General features: G+C 33.3%; 1 protein-coding gene across 1 annotated transcript; it reads left to right on the forward strand.

Moving 5' to 3' along the window:
- The first annotated feature begins 10,394 nt into the window (after nucleotides 1–10,394).
- Nucleotides 10,395–11,617, forward strand: LOC109018448 (dehydration-responsive element-binding protein 3-like). Its single transcript, XM_019000610.2, has one exon. It carries the CDS (start codon nucleotides 10,657–10,659, stop codon nucleotides 11,353–11,355), a length of 699 nt encoding a protein of 232 aa, XP_018856155.2. The 5' UTR covers nucleotides 10,395–10,656; the 3' UTR covers nucleotides 11,356–11,617.
- Nucleotides 11,618–19,451: the final 7,834 nt, after the last annotated feature.

A 19,451-nucleotide genomic window follows, 5' to 3' on the forward strand; every position in this document is an offset into this window, starting at 1 on the left:
CTAAGTCATCATTATCAGTTCCACTTTCAGATTCTGCTATCACAACCTCAGGGAATTCTTCAACAATAGTAGTGAAGGCCATAAAGGAACTTTCTTCATCAAACGATGAAGCAAAATTTTCATATTCTAAATTATAACTAAATGTGACATTCAATATTTTTCCCTTATTTTTCTTAAAGTTTTGGCACACCACTCTAATGTGGTCATAGCTGAAGCACTAATGATACTTTACTTTGTCACTCTTATCTGGTTTTTCTTTATTCTTCTTTTTAGCTTCACCTTTGTTGAAAATTCATTAACTTGCTTTTGTTTTCCATTTGATTTCTTGGGAAACAAAAATTTTCTAAACTTCCTAGCAATCAAGTCTAGGACCTCATAATTTAGATTTTCTTCATCGAAAGAGTCATCTTGAACTTCTTTCACAATTTTCAACGCAATGGATTTCTCCTTCTTTGTTAGAGGAAATGAGGACTCATAAGTTTGCAATGAGCCGACCAGTTCTTCAACTTTGATTGCATCCAAGTCCTTACTTTTCTCGATTGCTGTGACTTTAGGGCGAAATCTTTTAGATAAAGACCTTCATATCTTTCTCACAACCCTTGAATCTTTTATCTTCTCGCCAGGATTAAACATGGAATTCACAATATCATTGAGTTTAGCATAAAAATCATTAAAAGTCTCATCTTCCAGCATTTTAATTTCTTCAGATTTCGAGATTAGCATTTGTAATTTTGAATTTTTGACAATCCTTGTGCCTTCATACGTAACCTCAAAAATAGCTCATACTTCTTTAGTAATTTTACACATGAAAATTCTTTTAAATTCTTCGGGAGAGACAATCATGAAAATGACATTAAGTCTTTTGCTATTCCAGTTACAGTTGTTGATCTCATCTCCATCAGTTTAGATATCTAATACTAGCCAAACACTTCAAATTCACATTTTCACATTTATTTGAATAATGCACCATGCAGTTGTGGCGAGACCACATTTGGTCATACCGGTGCACCGAAGGTGCGACATGGCTCGTAATGTGTGTGTGTGGGTGACCAAGGGGGGGGGAGGGGGGGTGTGGGTGTGGGTCATGAGGTGCATGCATGGCTGACTTGTTGAAATTAAGGAGTCGAGAACAATGCAACCGCTACCAGTCTACTCTATCTATTGAAACCAATATTGCATAATTAAGACGATCAGTCCAATGTGTATAGGACCCAACAATTTAAAGAAACATCTATTCTTCAAACTGGCTTTATTATTATCTTGAATAGCTATATTTCTGCCTTTTTTTTTTTTTTCTTGTTCTGTTTTGTTTTGCTGTAAGATCTCATAATCATTCACGTCATGACATTTAATTTCCAGCATAATGATAACATTATATATATATATATATATATATATCCTCGGGTCAAGACATCATGCATGACAAATCTTTCTAATTAACCATAATTTAATAATCCATAAAATTATTAAAGTCATTAATTGGTCACATTTGTCAATCACCAATCATTTTTTTGTGCCCAAAGCTTTATAATTTCCATTTAGTCCTTCACATTTTTTACTTTAATCACCTCTCAAAACCCCAATATTACAGTGTAATGAAGGCAAATTATATGATTTCTTTTTTCAATCACGTCCGTACAAGAGACCAAAAAGAGTTTGCGCATCCAATCTTTGTGGTATCTGATTTTTAGTTCTTGGTTTTCTAATTTTATTATTTTGACCCTCGTGTTTAATTATAATTTCTTTTTTTTAAATTCCATTATGTTAAGATCTTTTTAACAAAAATGTTTGAGAATCTAACATGACATCATGTTGCTTGGTTAGAAATCCAAAAAATTGTAACAAATAATTCAGCAATTTTTTACAACCCAAGGTTGCCCATGTTGCAAAACTTAGGCGGTGCATGTATGTTTTAGCAAGTATTTTTTATTTTCAAATTTTTTGTTTGTTATTTTTACTAATTTGTCCACATTTTGGAAGATGCAAATTACTCTAAAGTGGGGTTAACGCCTCCTTTAAAGTAATAAAAATTTTATGTGAAGTCATTTTTATATATTCTTTAAGTATTTTATTAATGTGGTTGATTGTATCATTTTTTTTAATATAAAATAATTATTTTGATCAATTACATTAATTAAATAAATAAAAAATATATAAAAATAATTGTATATATCATAACTCTTAAAATAAACGCTTAAACCCCCTCTGTAGAATTAGAGATAAGGACATCTATCATTCTAGGGATTTTAAATTACTTTCAAGTTTTGATGTTTATTAGCCACGTGATATGGCATGTCAAATTCTCATTCATTAATTTGCTAGATGGGTTTTGTTGATGCAATTATTTGACGTGGCTAGAGCTGATCAACAATACCGTCGAATGGTTCATGATGATAGCTAGGGGTGAAAAAAAAAAACTTGTGAACCGGTTAATCGTTTGGTCCAATATTGGGTTCCGTTTAATGCATTTGGGTAGTAATTTAAGTTACGTTTAGATAGTAAGATGATCTTAAATAATATGTGAATAATAAAAAAATAATAGTGATAAAATATGAAATTGTAGTGAATAGATATAAATAATAGTAAAAATTAATTATAAAATATTAAATAGTAGATGAGTGATTTGAACACGGATAATGTACACAACCTTAATAACTCGATGGTCAAATTTAAATGTGGAAAATCTATTTGATAACCCATAATTATTATTTTTATAACATAATAGATTAATTAGTCACTTAGTCAAATTCGCAAGCCCGTATGAAATTAAACATTCCCACAAACAAAAAAAGTTCATAATTAAATCTGTGAGGGGAGTAATCCACAAGGCCGGGCTAAGGGAACTAGGCCCGATCCGCAAGGCCCAAAGAGTCCCAGGGCCCAAGGACCAGGGCTGGGCTAGACAAGGTCGAGCCAGGGGGCCTAGAAAGGGAAGTAGTCGGGCAACACACACTGACTAGAGGACAGACGACAAGACTGTCAGAAACCACTACTGATCAACATTCAGGGACACCCCCTGTCCCTGAACCCTAGTGTCTAGACAGGTCAGAGGGATGAGCGTATTTGACCAGAACCACGCCGCATTTAGTGCGACAAATACGGGCACGCCACGATAGGGAGCCACACCGCATTTAATGCATCTCGAGGCTCGACACGCCACAACGTGCCTCCTGAGGTGTTAGTGACAATCGAAATCCAATCTGGTGAATCTATTGCGCAACAGGGAGTTGGCAGGGACACCCGACCCTAGTACGGAGCGGCACACCCACCACCTCCACCTCGAGGATCGCCCCGGCCAGGTATAAATACCCCATTCTTCAGACAGGGGAGGAGTTCATACCTTTTTACACTTCAGCTCATTATTCTCTCAAAGAACTCACACTAACTTTAGTATCGGAGGTGTCTCCTACCACGTTGAAGCCTCATTTCTCTATTGCAGGTAGAAGGACTGGGCCCTGTGGAGTTGCTCGAGCTGCATAACACAACATCAATAATGACACCATTTGTGAGATGCTTTTCTTTCCTAAAGTAGCGTATCCTTCCCATGCTGGGAATAATGCACTCCAGGCTTCACGTCATAAAGAAGAACAACTCAACAATGGAAGTAAGAGCCCACAAACAAGGTGAGACGTTACGGAAGCTGAGGGAGGAGGTCACGACTCTCCATGAGGAGAATGCCTCCCAACGTAGAGCCAACGGGGAGTTGGATGGAGGCGAGCACAACCACCACTATGAGTCCCGTCGAGTCCTTGAGGTAATGGCAGCCGAAGTAGAGCGGCGCAGGATGCACCTCGAGCACTGTGAACACGGGAAAAAATACTCCGAGATGGCCTAATGAATGAGCACGACATCCACGGTGGAGCAGCTGCTCACCAGCACGGACTTGTCGTATAACGCTGAGCTTATGGCGGTCCCTCTTGCCCTAAGATTCAAAGTTCCGCAGATAGACACGTACGACGGGTCCAAGGACACCCTGGAACATCTGGAAACATTCAAACTCATATGACCTTGCACGGGTTCCTATGAGAAGTTGCGTGCAAGGCGTTTCCTCTCACTTTAAAGGGGACGGCGAGAGCATGGTTTAGGTCCCTACCGCCCTGTACCATCGACAACTTCGCCGAACTGACCCGTCTCTTCTTGATGTAGTTCATGGCAAGTAGGAAAATGAGTCTTGAAGGTGAAGCAGCAGGACGACGAACTTCTGAAGTCATACATCTCTCGGTTCAACAACGGGCACATGACAATGGACAATAATGATGAAAAGATCACTTTGGTGGTTCTGCTAGGGGGTCTAGCCCCATAACCCCTTTATGATCGAGATCACGCGGAAAACACCTACTTCGTTAAGGGAGTTCATGGACCGAGCTGATGGTTTCATCAATGCCGAAGATACACTTCGGGTGCTAACGACCCCACGGAAGACTGAGTTGGAACAAGCATACAAAGCGAGCCACCGTAGCACAGTGCGAACCAAGAATGTAACAAGAATAAGGCACGTGAGCCCAAGCACAAGAAAAAGCAGCCTGCACGCAGGCGGGTCGGACCACGCACACACTCTAGCATGGTCGTGGAGGTCGAAAGAAACCCGAACATGAGGGAAGAACAACAACAAGGCCCGACCCACACTAAATTCTGCACTTACCATTGCTGCGAAACACGACATCAACAAAGCCCCATAACTATTTTCAGAAATGGCTAGAAACAAGATGTATGTTTCTAATAGAAACTTGATTTGCTCAACGGGCATCGCTACAACCATTGAGATTCCTTACAGAGAATTCTTTCAACACGGTAATTTTTTTTATCATATATTTTTTTAATATCTTTAAATATTTAAAAATTCATGAAATTATTAAAAAAAATACTTTATTAATTATTAAGTAAAAAAAAAACAGTGCTACAAGTACTTACACTTTTACTTACAATATTCCTTCTATTAATTTTCTTTTAAAATTCAAATTTTGAATTTAAAATTTTATTATTTTCAACTTAATTGACACGTGGATACGTTTTTAAAAATTTTTCTTAAATATATTTTAAAAAAATAATTAGTCGAGACCTGCTCTCGGTAGAATGTCTAGGTAAAAAAATAATGACGGACTTACTACCTCCTATCACATTTTTACAACTCTATAGTCTATAGTATATTTGAATTTTTTATTATTATTTTCTTTTAAATATTTTTTAAACATTTTTAATCATTAAAAAATTTTAAAAAAGTATACAATTTCATAAATAGTCATTTTTAAAAATATTAAGTAAATAAATAAATAGATGATAAAAAGTACTAAACTTATTGAGTGAAAATATAGTAGAGAAATACTTGTTCTCCCGAAAATGTGTATAGAATTTGTGTTTCGAATGATTTTTTTTTTACTTAAGGATTGAAGAAGTATTTTGTAATGATATTGTGTGTTTTTTATTTTTTATTTTTAAATATTTAAGATAATTAAAAATATATATAAAAAAATAAAATAATCTATTCTTAATATTTATTCAAGATGTTTATTCGGGATGCGTAGCAATACTCAATATAGTATTCTCCTTTCCCGACGGCCGACAGCGAAAAAGGTAGGAGCTGTGAAATTTTGGAAAGAGTTGATTCTCCTTTTAAGATATTAATTGCGTCAATTGGTGACAGCTCAAGAGGTGTTCTGGTTTTTATTTTTCTTCTTTTTTAAATATTAAAAAAAAAAGAAAAAAGAAAAAAAGAAGCTGTTCTGGTTTGAGTCAGGACCAAATGAATATAGGCCTCACGTTCTTGACCATAGTGACGTTTTATTGTTCCGAGCTTAACCAAGGTGATAATATTGCTAACCGTAGTTAAGTACCTCAAAATATCTATCTTCAATAGAATATGAATCCTCAATAACGACAAAATGATAAATAAAGGAATTCTCAATTGAATAATTCAGACTTAGGATTACATAAAACTTAAAAGGCATATAAAGTGGGCACGACCTTAGGATTACATAAAAGGCATATAAAGTGGGCACGACTGTGAAACCTAGTATTTATGTAGCCCATCTCATCATTACAATATTTTTAACTCTTTTAAATATTTTATCTTATATTATCTTGTTATTATAATTTTTTAAATTTTTATATAAAATATAATAAATAATTTAATTTTTAAAAAGTTTAAAACAATAATAATATTAAAATATAATATTTTATTTAAATTTCAACTTCCATTTTAACTTATTTTATCTCAACTCACTATCTAAACAGTATCTAAATCAGAACCACAATTGCAACAATCGATCTAAGAAAAACAAAAGTGATACGATTATAAATTCACAAACTTACTTAATTTGATATGATATATTAATTTATTTAATAAAAAAATTAATTTTATGATTTAATCTATTATATCAAATCACATCATTTTTTAAATTTTATGAAATATCTTTATAGATAAAGCATTTATCTTAAGAAAAATTGTCATAAGATACGTTACATAATAATAATAATAAAAGATTAATAAATATTAAAATGAAGTACATTTTATCTTATTGTTATTATATCAGGGCTCGCCCGTTAATTAGCATATATATAGTTGAGTAAATTAATTAGTATTTGCTATGGTGCAAATATATTCTATAGTTGAGCATTCTCAATAGGTTATCTAAAATCCATATTTTTGTAAAATTTGAAGGAAATAGCTCAATATAACTCATCCAATGGATCATGTATTTTATAACTGATATTCAGTTTGCTACACTACCATCTCTACATCTATTGGACTATTAACATTTGTATAAATATTTAATTCATTTATCTCTCTATTTTTTACTCTTTATTCATTTTTTTATCTTTTATATTTTATTTGAAATGAATAAAATATATTAAAAAGTATAATATTTAAATGATATAAAAAAAATAGATAAGTTGATGTATAGTATATTATAAAAATTAGTATGTAAAATAGAAAAATTAAATTTTAAAAATCTATTTTAAAGGATAAGATGAAAAAACTATTAAGAGTACTCAGAGTGGTTTAGATTCAGATATGAATTAAGATGGATGAGATAGTTTGTGAATAGTAGAATATAAGTTAAATTATTTATTATATTTTGTGTAAAAATTTGAAAAATTATTTTAAAATTTAAAAAAATTGAATTGTTTATTATATTTTGTGTGAAAATTTAATAATAATTATAATAATAAGATAAAATGAATTGAGATGAATTAAAATGAATTTTAAATGCAAACGAGGCGTTATTACAAACACTGCTTTGTTCAACGATCATATATATGCAAAATGTTAAGTAGCCCCTTGTTTAACACCTCAGTTTTACCGTTTGTGTGCTTTATTATTATTTTTTTTAATTTTTATAAGAGTATGAAAACGATTATTTGTGAATGTGTATTTTTTTAAAAAAAATTAAAATATATTTTAAAAAAAATTAAAAATGCACTAACTAATGGCACGCCCAACAGTACATTCTGAAAGTGGCCCCTAGCATTGTCCTATATATATAATCCAAGCTCAAGTACAGCCAAACGTACTTCAACGAGGCTCGTTTTGAACACTTTATAGGTTGTGTTTGGCTGTTGAAATCCTCTCATATTATTACATTATTATTTATAAATAATTAATTATTATTTGCAAATTATTTATAAATTATTTTATTATTATATATTTACAGACAATCTGAAATATTTTTAATATTTATAAATATTTTTTTAAAATATCTCATTATTATGTGAATAATAATGAAATAATTTGTGATTAATAGTAATGAATTTAAGATTATTTGGATACAAGAAATCTTTTAATTTATCTCATATCATCTCATTATTATAATTTTCTCAGACTTACACATAAAATATAATAAATAATTTAATATTTTTAAATCTCAAAATAAAAATATTATTTTATTAATATTTTATTTAATTTGAAACTTTCACCTCATCTCAACTCACTATCCAAACTTTTTCTAATTAAAATATTTTACTAGATTTTAAGAAATTATATAGAAAAGGTTGAGTAAAAATATTATAGAAATTTTGTAATATTTTCTTTTAATTTTAAAATTTGAAAAAATTGTATTGTCTTTGTGTTTTATTTAGAAGTTTGAGAAATTTATATTTAGATAATGATTAAGTAATAATTAAATAAAAAAAATTAAAGATTTAAAATTAAAAAATAATTTATATTTAAGCAGAAGAAAATTATAACAAAATTTAACAACATCTCGTCATCCGAACAAGACTCTAATTACAACATCAGCGCCAAAGACGATGTCGGTGTTCGGAAATTTCCGAACAGCCCTAGATGTCACGATGCTCAAGAGCGCATCACTGCCAAGGGCCAAGGCGACCTTCGATGGGGGGAGATCTTTGAGATATTGGGTATTATTGTAATTTAGAGTGTACAAGTAATTATGACAACTGATTTGGGTGGTTTTATTTTGGAAACAGCTGGCGGGGTTGGGATCAGATTTTTTCCATTACTCATGTATAGTGTAGAATGGATGATCCATCCATGCATGTTGGATGTTTGGCCACTACGTCCTAACATCGAGTGTTTTTTAAATGTTGGGGTCTGGGAATGATGGCATGGGGACTTGTAAAGCTGTCTAATTTTATATATAAGATAAGATCGATTTGAGATTAAAATTAAATGTTACATAAAATATTATTATAAAATATTTTTTAATATTAATTTTATTTTAAAATTTTATTTTATTTTATATAAAAATTTAAGAAATTATAATAATTAAATAATATAAAATGAGATAAGTTAAAGATTACGACACGTAGAGACGGCGTGTTCTTTTTGTTATCTGATCTCACTTTCAACCGGCCCTGTTTGCAAATACAGCCACGTGTGGTCGACTTCCTCGTTAACAACAGAACAGCATCTGGCATCACTCCAATTTCATAAAGAATAATATTAGATATAGTTATATATTATGTAAATATTATGCATTTTTTTAAAAAAATGAATCTTATATTTATTTTTTTTTTTTAAAAAGAATACATAACACTTATATATTATATGACTGTAAATATAATTTCTCTTACACAAATAAAAATATCGAAAATAATGCCTATTTGAAAAGTTCTTTACACTGCACATATAAAAAAAAATCTTCAATTATAAATAAATTTTATAGAAATAAAATATTTAAAATTATTTTTATTATTAAATAAATCTAATATATTATATCTAATTATGTCAATTTATAAATTTATTTTTATATATACGATTTCTTTGTAGCTATACATTTCTTCACATATGATATAATATGTTGAAATTGAAAAACTTTTCGTTTTGATAGTAAACGTGTTTTATTTAATTTCATTATTATAATTTTTTTAAATTTTTATAAAAAATATAAAAAATAATTTATCTTTTAAAATTTAATAATAATAATAATATTATTAAAAAATAATATTTTAATAAAATTCTATTTAATTTTCATCTCAATTCAACTCAACTCATTGTCTAATACTCCTATAATCAAAGATATAACAATATCCATCCAATTCAGAAAAACACGGATAACTTTACTTTACAGTGATTCTTATAACCTCTCGTGTTTATTTATATATTATTCAATTGAGGTTAAGTTTGGATAGGAAAATATTCTCATATGTAAATAGTAAAAAAATAATAAATAATAAATTAAATAATAATAAATAATAAATAATAATAAATAATAATAAAATATTCTGAAAATATTTAAATTAAATCTAAAACTCTAGTATTAAAAAAATATTAAATATCTATCTTTTTAAAATAATAAAATGTTAATTTATCCTCTCATTTGACTCATTTATTTTGACTTTTTGTGTATTTAATTTTTTTATTTAATAATTAAGAAAATAATTTTTAATATATTAGTATATATTTTTTATTTTTAAAAAGTATTTAAATATTAAAAAAAAGGGCTAAAATGACCCAACGGTCAAATGAAGCGCCGCTCTTTAAAATATGAAGAGTACTTAGTTATAAAAGAATTATATAAAAAGAATTATTTAAATTAATATAATTTTATGTGATTTGTTAAATTAATTTTATAATAAAAATAATTTTATAATTTAATAAATTACATTAATTTATATCAATTTATAAAATTATTTTTATGTAATTATTTTATGATTAGAGTGTTTCTCTTAAAATATTACTGTATAAACTGTTGGAAGAAATAATGTGGGTTTATCATCTTCTAATGAACAATGAAAAACAGGTGAAAGTGGTAAAGATAAAAAAAAGTTGAGAAATTAATGGGGGGTTGCGTGGTACCAGAGAAAGGGGACCCCATTGGCCATTCTTCCATTGGTCAGGCCAAGTGACCCACTTCGTTTGTGGACCCCTCTCTCTCTATCTCTCGTCTCGAGTCCTTATAAGTACTAGTGTTGCTTAAGAGAAATGAAGGATCGAAACGAAAGAGGAGTAACCTGGAATGGTCAACCATAAGCTTGCATATTCTCCATTCTCTTCCTCATTAGCTAGGCTCTCTTCCTCTCTTTTCTGAGCAATATTAGTTGGTCTATTCGTTTATCGTTGTACATCTTTGTACAGAAGCCAAACTGGCCCTTGCCATTGACGGTTTTCTTAAAGCCTCCCCTTCCAAACAACTAGTTTCTTTTAACTCACAGCAGAAAGCAACACTCAGCTGGCCCAATAAAAAAAAGACCATTATGGATCAGTGGGTGACCAAAACAACGAGTAGTGAACCCCAGAACTCAGAAACTGAAAGCTCAAACTCTTTCTGTTCCAACCCTGCATCCCCATCCTCACCCCAAAGCTCCAAACCCCCATCGCCAGACTGCCGAAAAGACAAGCGAATCCGGAACTCCACCAAGAAAGCCCCACTATACCGCGGCGTTCGCATGAGAAATTGGGGCAAATGGGTCTCCGAAATCCGCGAGCCCCGCAAAAAATCCCGCATATGGCTCGGTACTTACCCCACCCCGGAAATGGCCGCTAGAGCCCACGATGTCGCTGCGCTGAGCATCAAAGGAAACTCCGCCATACTAAATTTCCCGGAGCTCGCCCACTTACTGCCCCGCCCCGTCTCGCTGGCTCCACGTGACGTGCAAGCCGCGGCGGCTAAGGCAGCCAGGATGGATAACTTCGACTTGACGTCGCCGTCGTTGTCGTCGCTGGTTTCGGCGATGGACTTGTCGAAAGAGTCAGAGGAGTTGAGTGAGCTCGTTGAGTTGCCGAGTTTGGGGACGAATTATGAGTCGGAGCGCTTGAGTAAGGAGTTTGTGTTTGTTGACTCGGTGGATTGCTGGGGGATGTACTCCCAGCCATGGCCTCAGTGCGTGGAGGATTGTGGGTATCCAGATGCTTGTGATCAATTGGCAGTGCCGGAGAATGAGTCAAATAATTAGCTGTGGAGGTGTATTGCGGGAGTACAAGTACTAGCAGCCAGAGCTCTGTTTTGCGAATGTGAGTGTCTACGACTGTCCCAGCTTTTTCTTTTTTGTTTCTCAGTTTTAAGCACTTTCACTTTTTTAAGAAGGGTTAATACTCTTCTTTTTTTCCATATCTCCGTACGTGTGTTCTTTTTATTTTTTGTGTGTAAAACCCCTCTTCCTCATCTAATTGTACAGTGTTAGGTGGAAAAGAAGAATATACATTAATTTCTTTTTTCTTTATTTCCATTTCTCCGTGTGTTTTTTCTTTCTGAAAATCTCCTCCTCATCTAACACATGTAAAGACAGTACAGTGTTGGGTTGAAATGAAGAATATGCATTAATTTCATTGCCTTGGTTGTTGCGAAGTGCGAACGGATGAAAGCCTCTCTCTCTCTCTCTCTCTCTCTCAGTTCAAAGTTTCTTCTGAGCGAAGCTTGTCGTCGTTTTTGTACCCAAAACAAGAAAACCCTGTGAAGATCCTTTCAGAGTGAAGTTGACCATGTTGCAGCGAATTAATTCTAACTAAAAACAAGAGGAAAGAAAAGTCCCACATTTATTTTTATTTTTATTTTTAAAAAAAAGGATGCCGTGCCGAAAGTCCAGAACTAAACCCAGTAAAACCGTCCGTACTTCTTTCCCTGAAAAAAGGAAGAGAGAGGGGGTGTGTTGGGGTTTTGAAACTAATACAGAGGAGGCTTCCGACCACAAAATGGAAGGAGGGTTTAGCTTTTAATTGGAGGAAGGTGAGTGATGGTTAAAGACTCTGACTAGCAAAAATGGCCCTCGAATAATCCTAATCTTCCCAATGGGGTAGCTAGCTAGCACAGTTTCTCTAGCTTTTCTTGCCAACTTTAAACCACATCCGTACATGCAATAACGTGCCATTGAAGAACAGGGCTGTCTTGTTCAGTTGGTTTTGGACTTTCTCTTTTACTGACTTAGAAAACGGTGGTTATCAAACCTGGTTTGGCGTTCACTGTCCAAGATATTTCCAAGGGAGGACATGAGACAAATCATATAGAATTATGTAGCCACCCCCACATGCCTCTCTCTCTCTCTGGGCTCTGGGTCATTTACCAAGGAAGACCTCATCTCTCTCGTGTGATGTGATAAGGTGAAAAGAGTGTGACCTTCTCTGTTTTTGGAGTTTTAATGTTTAGTTTTTCAAAATGTATGTGCCGATTAAAGTCAAGTAGTTTAATTTGTGCATTTTGAAAATCAATCTAGATTTAAATGCTCAATTTGGAATAATAATAAGAGACTAAACGAATTATGATAAAATTGTCATACTCGATCCTCCTAGTTTTGTTTAATTCAAGCTCCAGGGTTGGTAGAATGGTTGCCAAATATAATTATTTTTTAATAGAAAAAATTATATATTTGTAAGCATTCTTGATCAATATCGAATGAATGGGTCTAGTTTTGTTTGACAAAAATGTTTCACTCTTGGATTAGCAGATGAAAATGACTTGGGTATAATAATAAACTATGAACTTTATGAACAAAATAATTAGAAAGAGGATAAGCATCGATATTACTGGAGTTTATAAAAATGCCGGCGTTTATTGTCAATTTGTCGGTATTTTTTTATAGTTTCTGATTTGTATTAATTAACGGAACACCTTGTAATTTTCGAGACGTGACACGCCCAGGCAGGATCCTAGATAGAAATTCAATATGTAGAGTAAAATTACAAAATTAATTTTTATTAATTTTAACTGATCATAAACAAAATCATAAAAAGATATTTTTTTTTATTAATTATATATATATATATATATATATATATATATAAAGTAGTCATGTGCATCGACAATATATAATTCAGATTCCCCACCTAATTTAATCCTCAGTAATCAATATTTTAGTTTGGCAGTACTTGACAGATAAGCAAGCAAACGACGAAATTCTTATTGAAAAGGTCAAAAGCATGCATGCTTGCTTGCGGTGAAAAATCTAACACTGATCAGATCATTTCCTTAAAACTGTCCAATGCATGATTACAAAAACCTATATATTTCCATATTTGGAATCCGGGCTCAATATTTTAGGAAAGAAAAGATTGATCGGAATGAAGATAACAACATTGATATTAAATAATGAATTTCCATATTTAGAATCCGGACTCCATATTTTAGGAAAGAAAAGAGATCAAAACATCAACAATATTAAATAATGATGAATTTCTATATTTGGAATCCGGACTCCATATTTTAGGAAAGAAAAGGTTGTCCAAAATGAGGATGACAACATCAATATTAAAGATTAATGATCAGATAAATGAATTTCTATATTTGGAATCCGGACTCCATATTTTAGGAAAGAAAAGGTTGTCCAAAATGAGGATGACAACATCAATATTAAAGATTAATGATCAGATAAATGAATTTCCATATTTGGAATCCGGACTCCATATTTTGGGAAAAAAAAGATTGGATGAAAATATCAATGATTGTTACATAGCTATGATCGAGTTCATGTTGTTTATGTTGCATGTTCTTCTTATTTGCCAATGATTTTGAGTACAAACTTTTAATTTATATATTTCGGCCGTCGCGTGTGTTCGTTCATGTGCCAATGGCTAAAGCCAATTTATTATTTTAAATTTAATTTGTTACCTGCTTGATCTGGTGTTGGGCATTGGGCAATTCTATTATTTTTAATTCTTCCTAGCATAATGATCGATCGTGCATGTATGCTTTTCTCCGACCAACGACAAAGCCAACCCAAAAAACTAAAAACAAAGGATTATTTTAATGTTAGATCAATAGAATTTTGAATGGAATTACATTCTATGGCAAATTATGCATCCACGTACGTAGTACTGGTCTGTAAGTTATTCTCATGGTTATAAGTGAAAATGGAATAATGATCCATGGATTGTCATCACTCGAACGTAAATTATATGGCAGACGGAGACGACGAAGGATGCTTTGTTTTTTATTTTTTAAGCTTATTTAATGTGGATGTCCACACAAAAATTAATCGGACCTAATTTTGTATACCCCAGGTAAAGTATATATGGGCATTAATACGCCTATTTATTTTTTAGAAATTACTAATTAGCCTCTTTAATGTTACTTCTTAAATTTACTGTTTGAATATTTTAAATATATTTTTTTTAATTTAGAAAGTAATTATTATTAAAGTTGTAAATTTTTTAAATAATTAAAAATATTTACAAAAAATAAAAATAAAAAACAAAATACGTACACATTTATTCTACTGCTCACCACCCTTATTTATTATCAGTTGTCCCCTCTGACAATGATTTTCTGGTTAACACACCCAGTTCTTCCAGCTGGGTCAGGAAAAACCAACCGCTGGACAAGAAAATGGTGTCAAATTTTAAAAGCCACCGGACAATTTGTAGTACGACATCGGTTGTTCCTATCTAGATTCTAGTCAGAACCTGCACTGATTTCAGAATATGTTTAATTATATGCTGCTTTCTTTTTTAAGCCTCGATTTAAATTAATCTAAACTTATTATTATAATTTTTTTAATTTTTAAATAATAATAATATTAATATTTTATTCAATTCATTTAAAATCAATATATAAAACTCTCGTTTCTCATGCCAGCTGTTTCCAAAGCCAAAATCACCATTTCATTAAACCTTAAGCAATTTCCTAGAATGTGGAATGCATGCAAACTATATATATATATATATATGTTTGTACATATCTCTTCAGTACGTACTAATTCCATCAATCGAAGAGCTAGACCACCAATATTCGTTCCGGGTCTTTTTTTGTTCGTTTCGTCGGAGACAATCCAGCTTTCTGACCGGCCATCCAAATAATCGAGAAATCTTTAGAGAAAAAACTTAAGAGATAAATTTAGAGATGAATTGAGATAAAATTTAAATTAATTAAATAAAATATTATTATTATTTTGAGATTTAAAAAATTAAATTATTTAATATATTTTATGTGAGAATTAAAAAATATTATAATAATAAGATAAGATAAATTAAAATAAATTTAAAATATAAACAATATATAATTCATTGATTTCAAAGGAGTATCAAATAAATAATATATAAACTTCCAATCCGTTTATCTCACCACTCCAAAATGGGAAATGACCTCAATCCCACATCCCATGCATGGAATGCGGTTTCTCGGCCACCTGTCTCTAGATATTTATAACTTGTAACAAATATCTCCAACACCCCCATTCCATTACGGCAGTGACGAAGAGTCTATTTGATGCTCTTTCAAAGGCAACAGAGTAAGTACCATCCATCTATCTATCCATCCATCCATCCAAAACGTCCCTATCGTCTTGCACGACTTTTCTGTTTTGGCTTCATTAGGAGAATTTGACGTGTTGCGGAAAGTCTCCATCCTTTTATCTTGTGGGGGGAATTGGAAGTAGTGGTGCTTAAATGACGTGCTTATTTTGTTTCTGTTATTAACTTTATTTCAGGTCACCTAAATGATGGTCGAATCTTATCACATCAGTACGGAAACTGCCACATCACATCAAATTCTTTTTAAATGTGTGTTTTTTTTTCTTGGTACAACCAGAAATTCTCAATCCCCAAAACAACACACACAAAAAAGAGTTGCATGGCCTGACCGGGGCCGGGGGGGTGCTGCTTGCACTTATTATTAGTAAGTGTGACAAGCGTGCACTACCAATAAAAGAAAAAAAAGGTGTGACAAGCATATATCCGATTATAAGTAGTAACTACTCCCTCATTACCTGTGTCGTTTTCATGTAACCTTTCAAGGACTAATCATTTTATTATCTGATCATGGCCAAATAAATAGTCGTCATGATGGTTGACAACATATACATGCAGTACTGCTGCATCTTCGGGAGGATTCTTATCTCCACTTATTATTACTTTTTGAGATTTTTCTTTATGAAATAATCTTGAAATATTGATATCATCCAATCTCTAGCACACTCTACACCTTACGTGAGGACCGGGTTCACTAATCTCATGAACCGGCTTCTCGATTCAGTCCCCCCCCCCTTCCCAAGGCTTGAGTCCCCAAACGAGAATGTTCACAATCGCTCGATTCAGTACATCGTCTTCGATCTCAAGCCCTCAACCCCCGACCCTAAGCACTACATCGTCTCTGTAATTTCTTCCCTATAATTTGAAAGTCCCCAATTGATAATAGTTGACGGCTGGGTAATGTAGGACAAACATTGTGGAAGCCCATGTACAAGTACAATCCTTTCCAAAAGTAGAATATTGTACTTGCAGAGATAGAAAGCATCATCAATATGGTGTCTATACAGGATTTGCAAGCACAACTTGATAATCTGTTGTAAGTGCTTGGGAAGCCCAATGACTTAATGCCAAATCATTCCCTCAATACGATGACATTGATAATACAGAATGGTATTAGATTTCAAAACACAGGAGCGCCCGGGGAGCATGAGGAAGCGGAGGAGGTGGTCATGGTGGTTGGGTTTATGGGTGTGGTTCGAAACAGTGAGAATGGGGAAAGGGGTGAGAGAGTTTGATGGTGATGGTAGTGGGAGACAGGGGTTTGGGATCGGAGAGAGTGGTGGTTATGGTGTTTCGGAAGATATGAGAGTTTTGTCATAAACTTATTGAAACCCATTCTTCCACAAACGTGAAAACTATTAATATAGAAGATATTCCTTCTCCTACTAAGGAACCTTAGGCAGTGTACAACAGTGTAAAATTCTTGTCATTCTACCACTTCTACAATCCAGGCCTTCTCTTCTCGGCCTAGGTCCAGGCCCAAACACTCATCTCTCACCTAACCCAAACCCATCCCTAGCCCCATCTGCGTCAAACCCGAGTCCCATTCTCTCGCCCAACCTTCCCAGACTTTCCCAAAATCCTTCAATCCCTAATTCCTCTCTCTCTGCGTCTCAACATCAGCCTCCGATTCTCATTTCTCCTAGATCTCTAATCATCACATGAGCTTAAACCCACTCCTTGGCAATGTTTCACTACTACAATAACTCCCGAAACTCCCACCAATTTCTCAGTTGCCTCTAAGCATTTCGAATGGCGGGATGCCATGGCCAAGGAGTATCAAGCTTTGGTTTAGAACAATACGTGGTCTCTTGTGCCTCATAATCCTACATTTGTTGCAGATGGGTCTACAAAACCAAAGTTCATGCCGACGGCTCTATTGAGAGGAGAAAGGCACGTCTCGTAGCCAAAGGCTACCATCAACAACATGGCTTGATTTCCATGAAACCTTCAACCTGGCAGTCAAGGCTCCTACCATACGGCTCATTCTGTCTCTTGTCGTGACTCAAGGTTTGCCACTTTGACAGTTGGACATCCAGAATGCCTTCCTACATGGTACCCTCACTGATCAGGTATACATGCATCAGCCTCAAGGTTTCATCAGTTCTCAGTTTCTTGATTATGTGTGCAAATTGCATAAAGCCATTTATGACCTTAAATAGGCCCTGAGGGCTTGGTTTGCCCAATTAAACTCTTGGTTACTTGATTATGGCTTTCGAGCCTCTCAATTTGATGCTTCTCTGTTTGTACTTGCACATGGTGATCTGCGCCTTTACCTCTTAGTCTATATTAATGATTTTATCATCACTAGGTCTCAAGCATCTGCTATTGATACATTTACACATGACCTAGCCTTGGCTTTCCCTGTGAAAGACTTTTGTCCATTGTCCTACTTTCTTGATTTAGAGGTCACCAAATTAGACACTAGATTACTGCTCTATTAGAGAAAGTATATAAAAGATTTACTCACTAGAAGCAACATGTTACATGCTAAGCCTATTACCTCACCTATGGCAGCATCACTAAAACTATCTACATTTGATGCTCCAAGCTTTGATGATGTAACACTCTTTAGGAGTATTATTGGTGGGTTACAAAACCTATCTTTGACACGGCCATATATTTGTTATGCGGTCAATAAAGTGTGTCAATTCATGCACACTTCTAAACTTCCACATTGGGTTTCTGTTAAACGTATATTACGTTATTTGAAGGCTACTATAAATCATGGTATGTTTTTCTCTCCCAAATCCTCTCTTACCTTGCAAGCATACTCCGATGCGGATTGGGCCGGATGCCCAGATGATCGGAAGTCTACTGCTGGCTATTGTGTGTTCATGGGTCATAATCTTGTCTCCTGGAGCTCTAAGAAACAAAAGACTGTTGCAAGGTCTAGTACGAAGGCTGAATACAAGTCAGTTGCCTCTTCTGCAGTTGAACTCATCTGGCTTTAGACTCTCTTATTTGAGCTTTGTATTCCCCTTCCTCGAGCTCCTACGTTATGGTGTGACAACATTAATGCCACTTATTTGGAAGCCAGTCCAGTCTTTTATTCAAGGACCAAACATATAGATATTGATTTCCATTTCGTTAGAGACCGTGTTGTTGCCAAGTCTCTCAATGTTTCCTTTATAACCTCCAAATAGCAACTTGCGGATGTATTCACTAAGCCTTTGGTTTCGGACAGATTCTTCAGGCTAAGGTCGAGTCTCAAAATTGTTGATGCTCCTTTGGACGCGCAGGGGTGTATTAATATAGAAAATATTCATTCTCCTACTAAGGAACCGTATGTAGTGTAGAGTAGTGTAAAATTGTATTCTTTCCTCTACAATTTTGTAACCGTTTTGATTTCATTCTGAATCTCAGAATATTGTATGGAAACCTATATAAATACCCATGTAAATGCAATTGAGAAATACAATAGAATTCAGAAAAAATGCCTTTCTGTTAAAAACAACTGAGAAGCTTCTTGATGTCAAGCATAAAGGTGTTCAACAAGAAGAAAGGTGTCGAACATGAAGGGGGAAAACAAAAAAGGACAATCACGTCAAGTGTGGGGTGTTTGTTGATGAACAGTAACAGATTAATAAAAAAAATTAATTCTTTATATATATACTTTTTACAAACATGATCTTATAATATGATCATCTCATCTCACAGTTTATAAGTTTATTGGAATATAACTTTTTAATCTTATTTTTATTTTAAAATTTATAAAATTTATAAAATTTATATTAACTTTTAAATTGTATTTCGTTTTTATGTTTGAATATTAATTATGTAATGATTGGATAAAAATCTTAAAATTAAAAAA

This window comes from Juglans regia, chromosome 8, assembly GCF_001411555.2.
Source record: "Juglans regia cultivar Chandler chromosome 8, Walnut 2.0, whole genome shotgun sequence".
NCBI lineage: Eukaryota > Viridiplantae > Streptophyta > Magnoliopsida > Fagales > Juglandaceae > Juglans > Juglans regia.

Bases quoted from the DNA above. Each gene is read 5' to 3' on its own strand.
- LOC109018448 (XM_019000610.2), top strand. From the start codon at position 10,657: ATGGATCAGTGGGTGACCAAAACAACGAGTAGTGAACCCCAGAACTCA.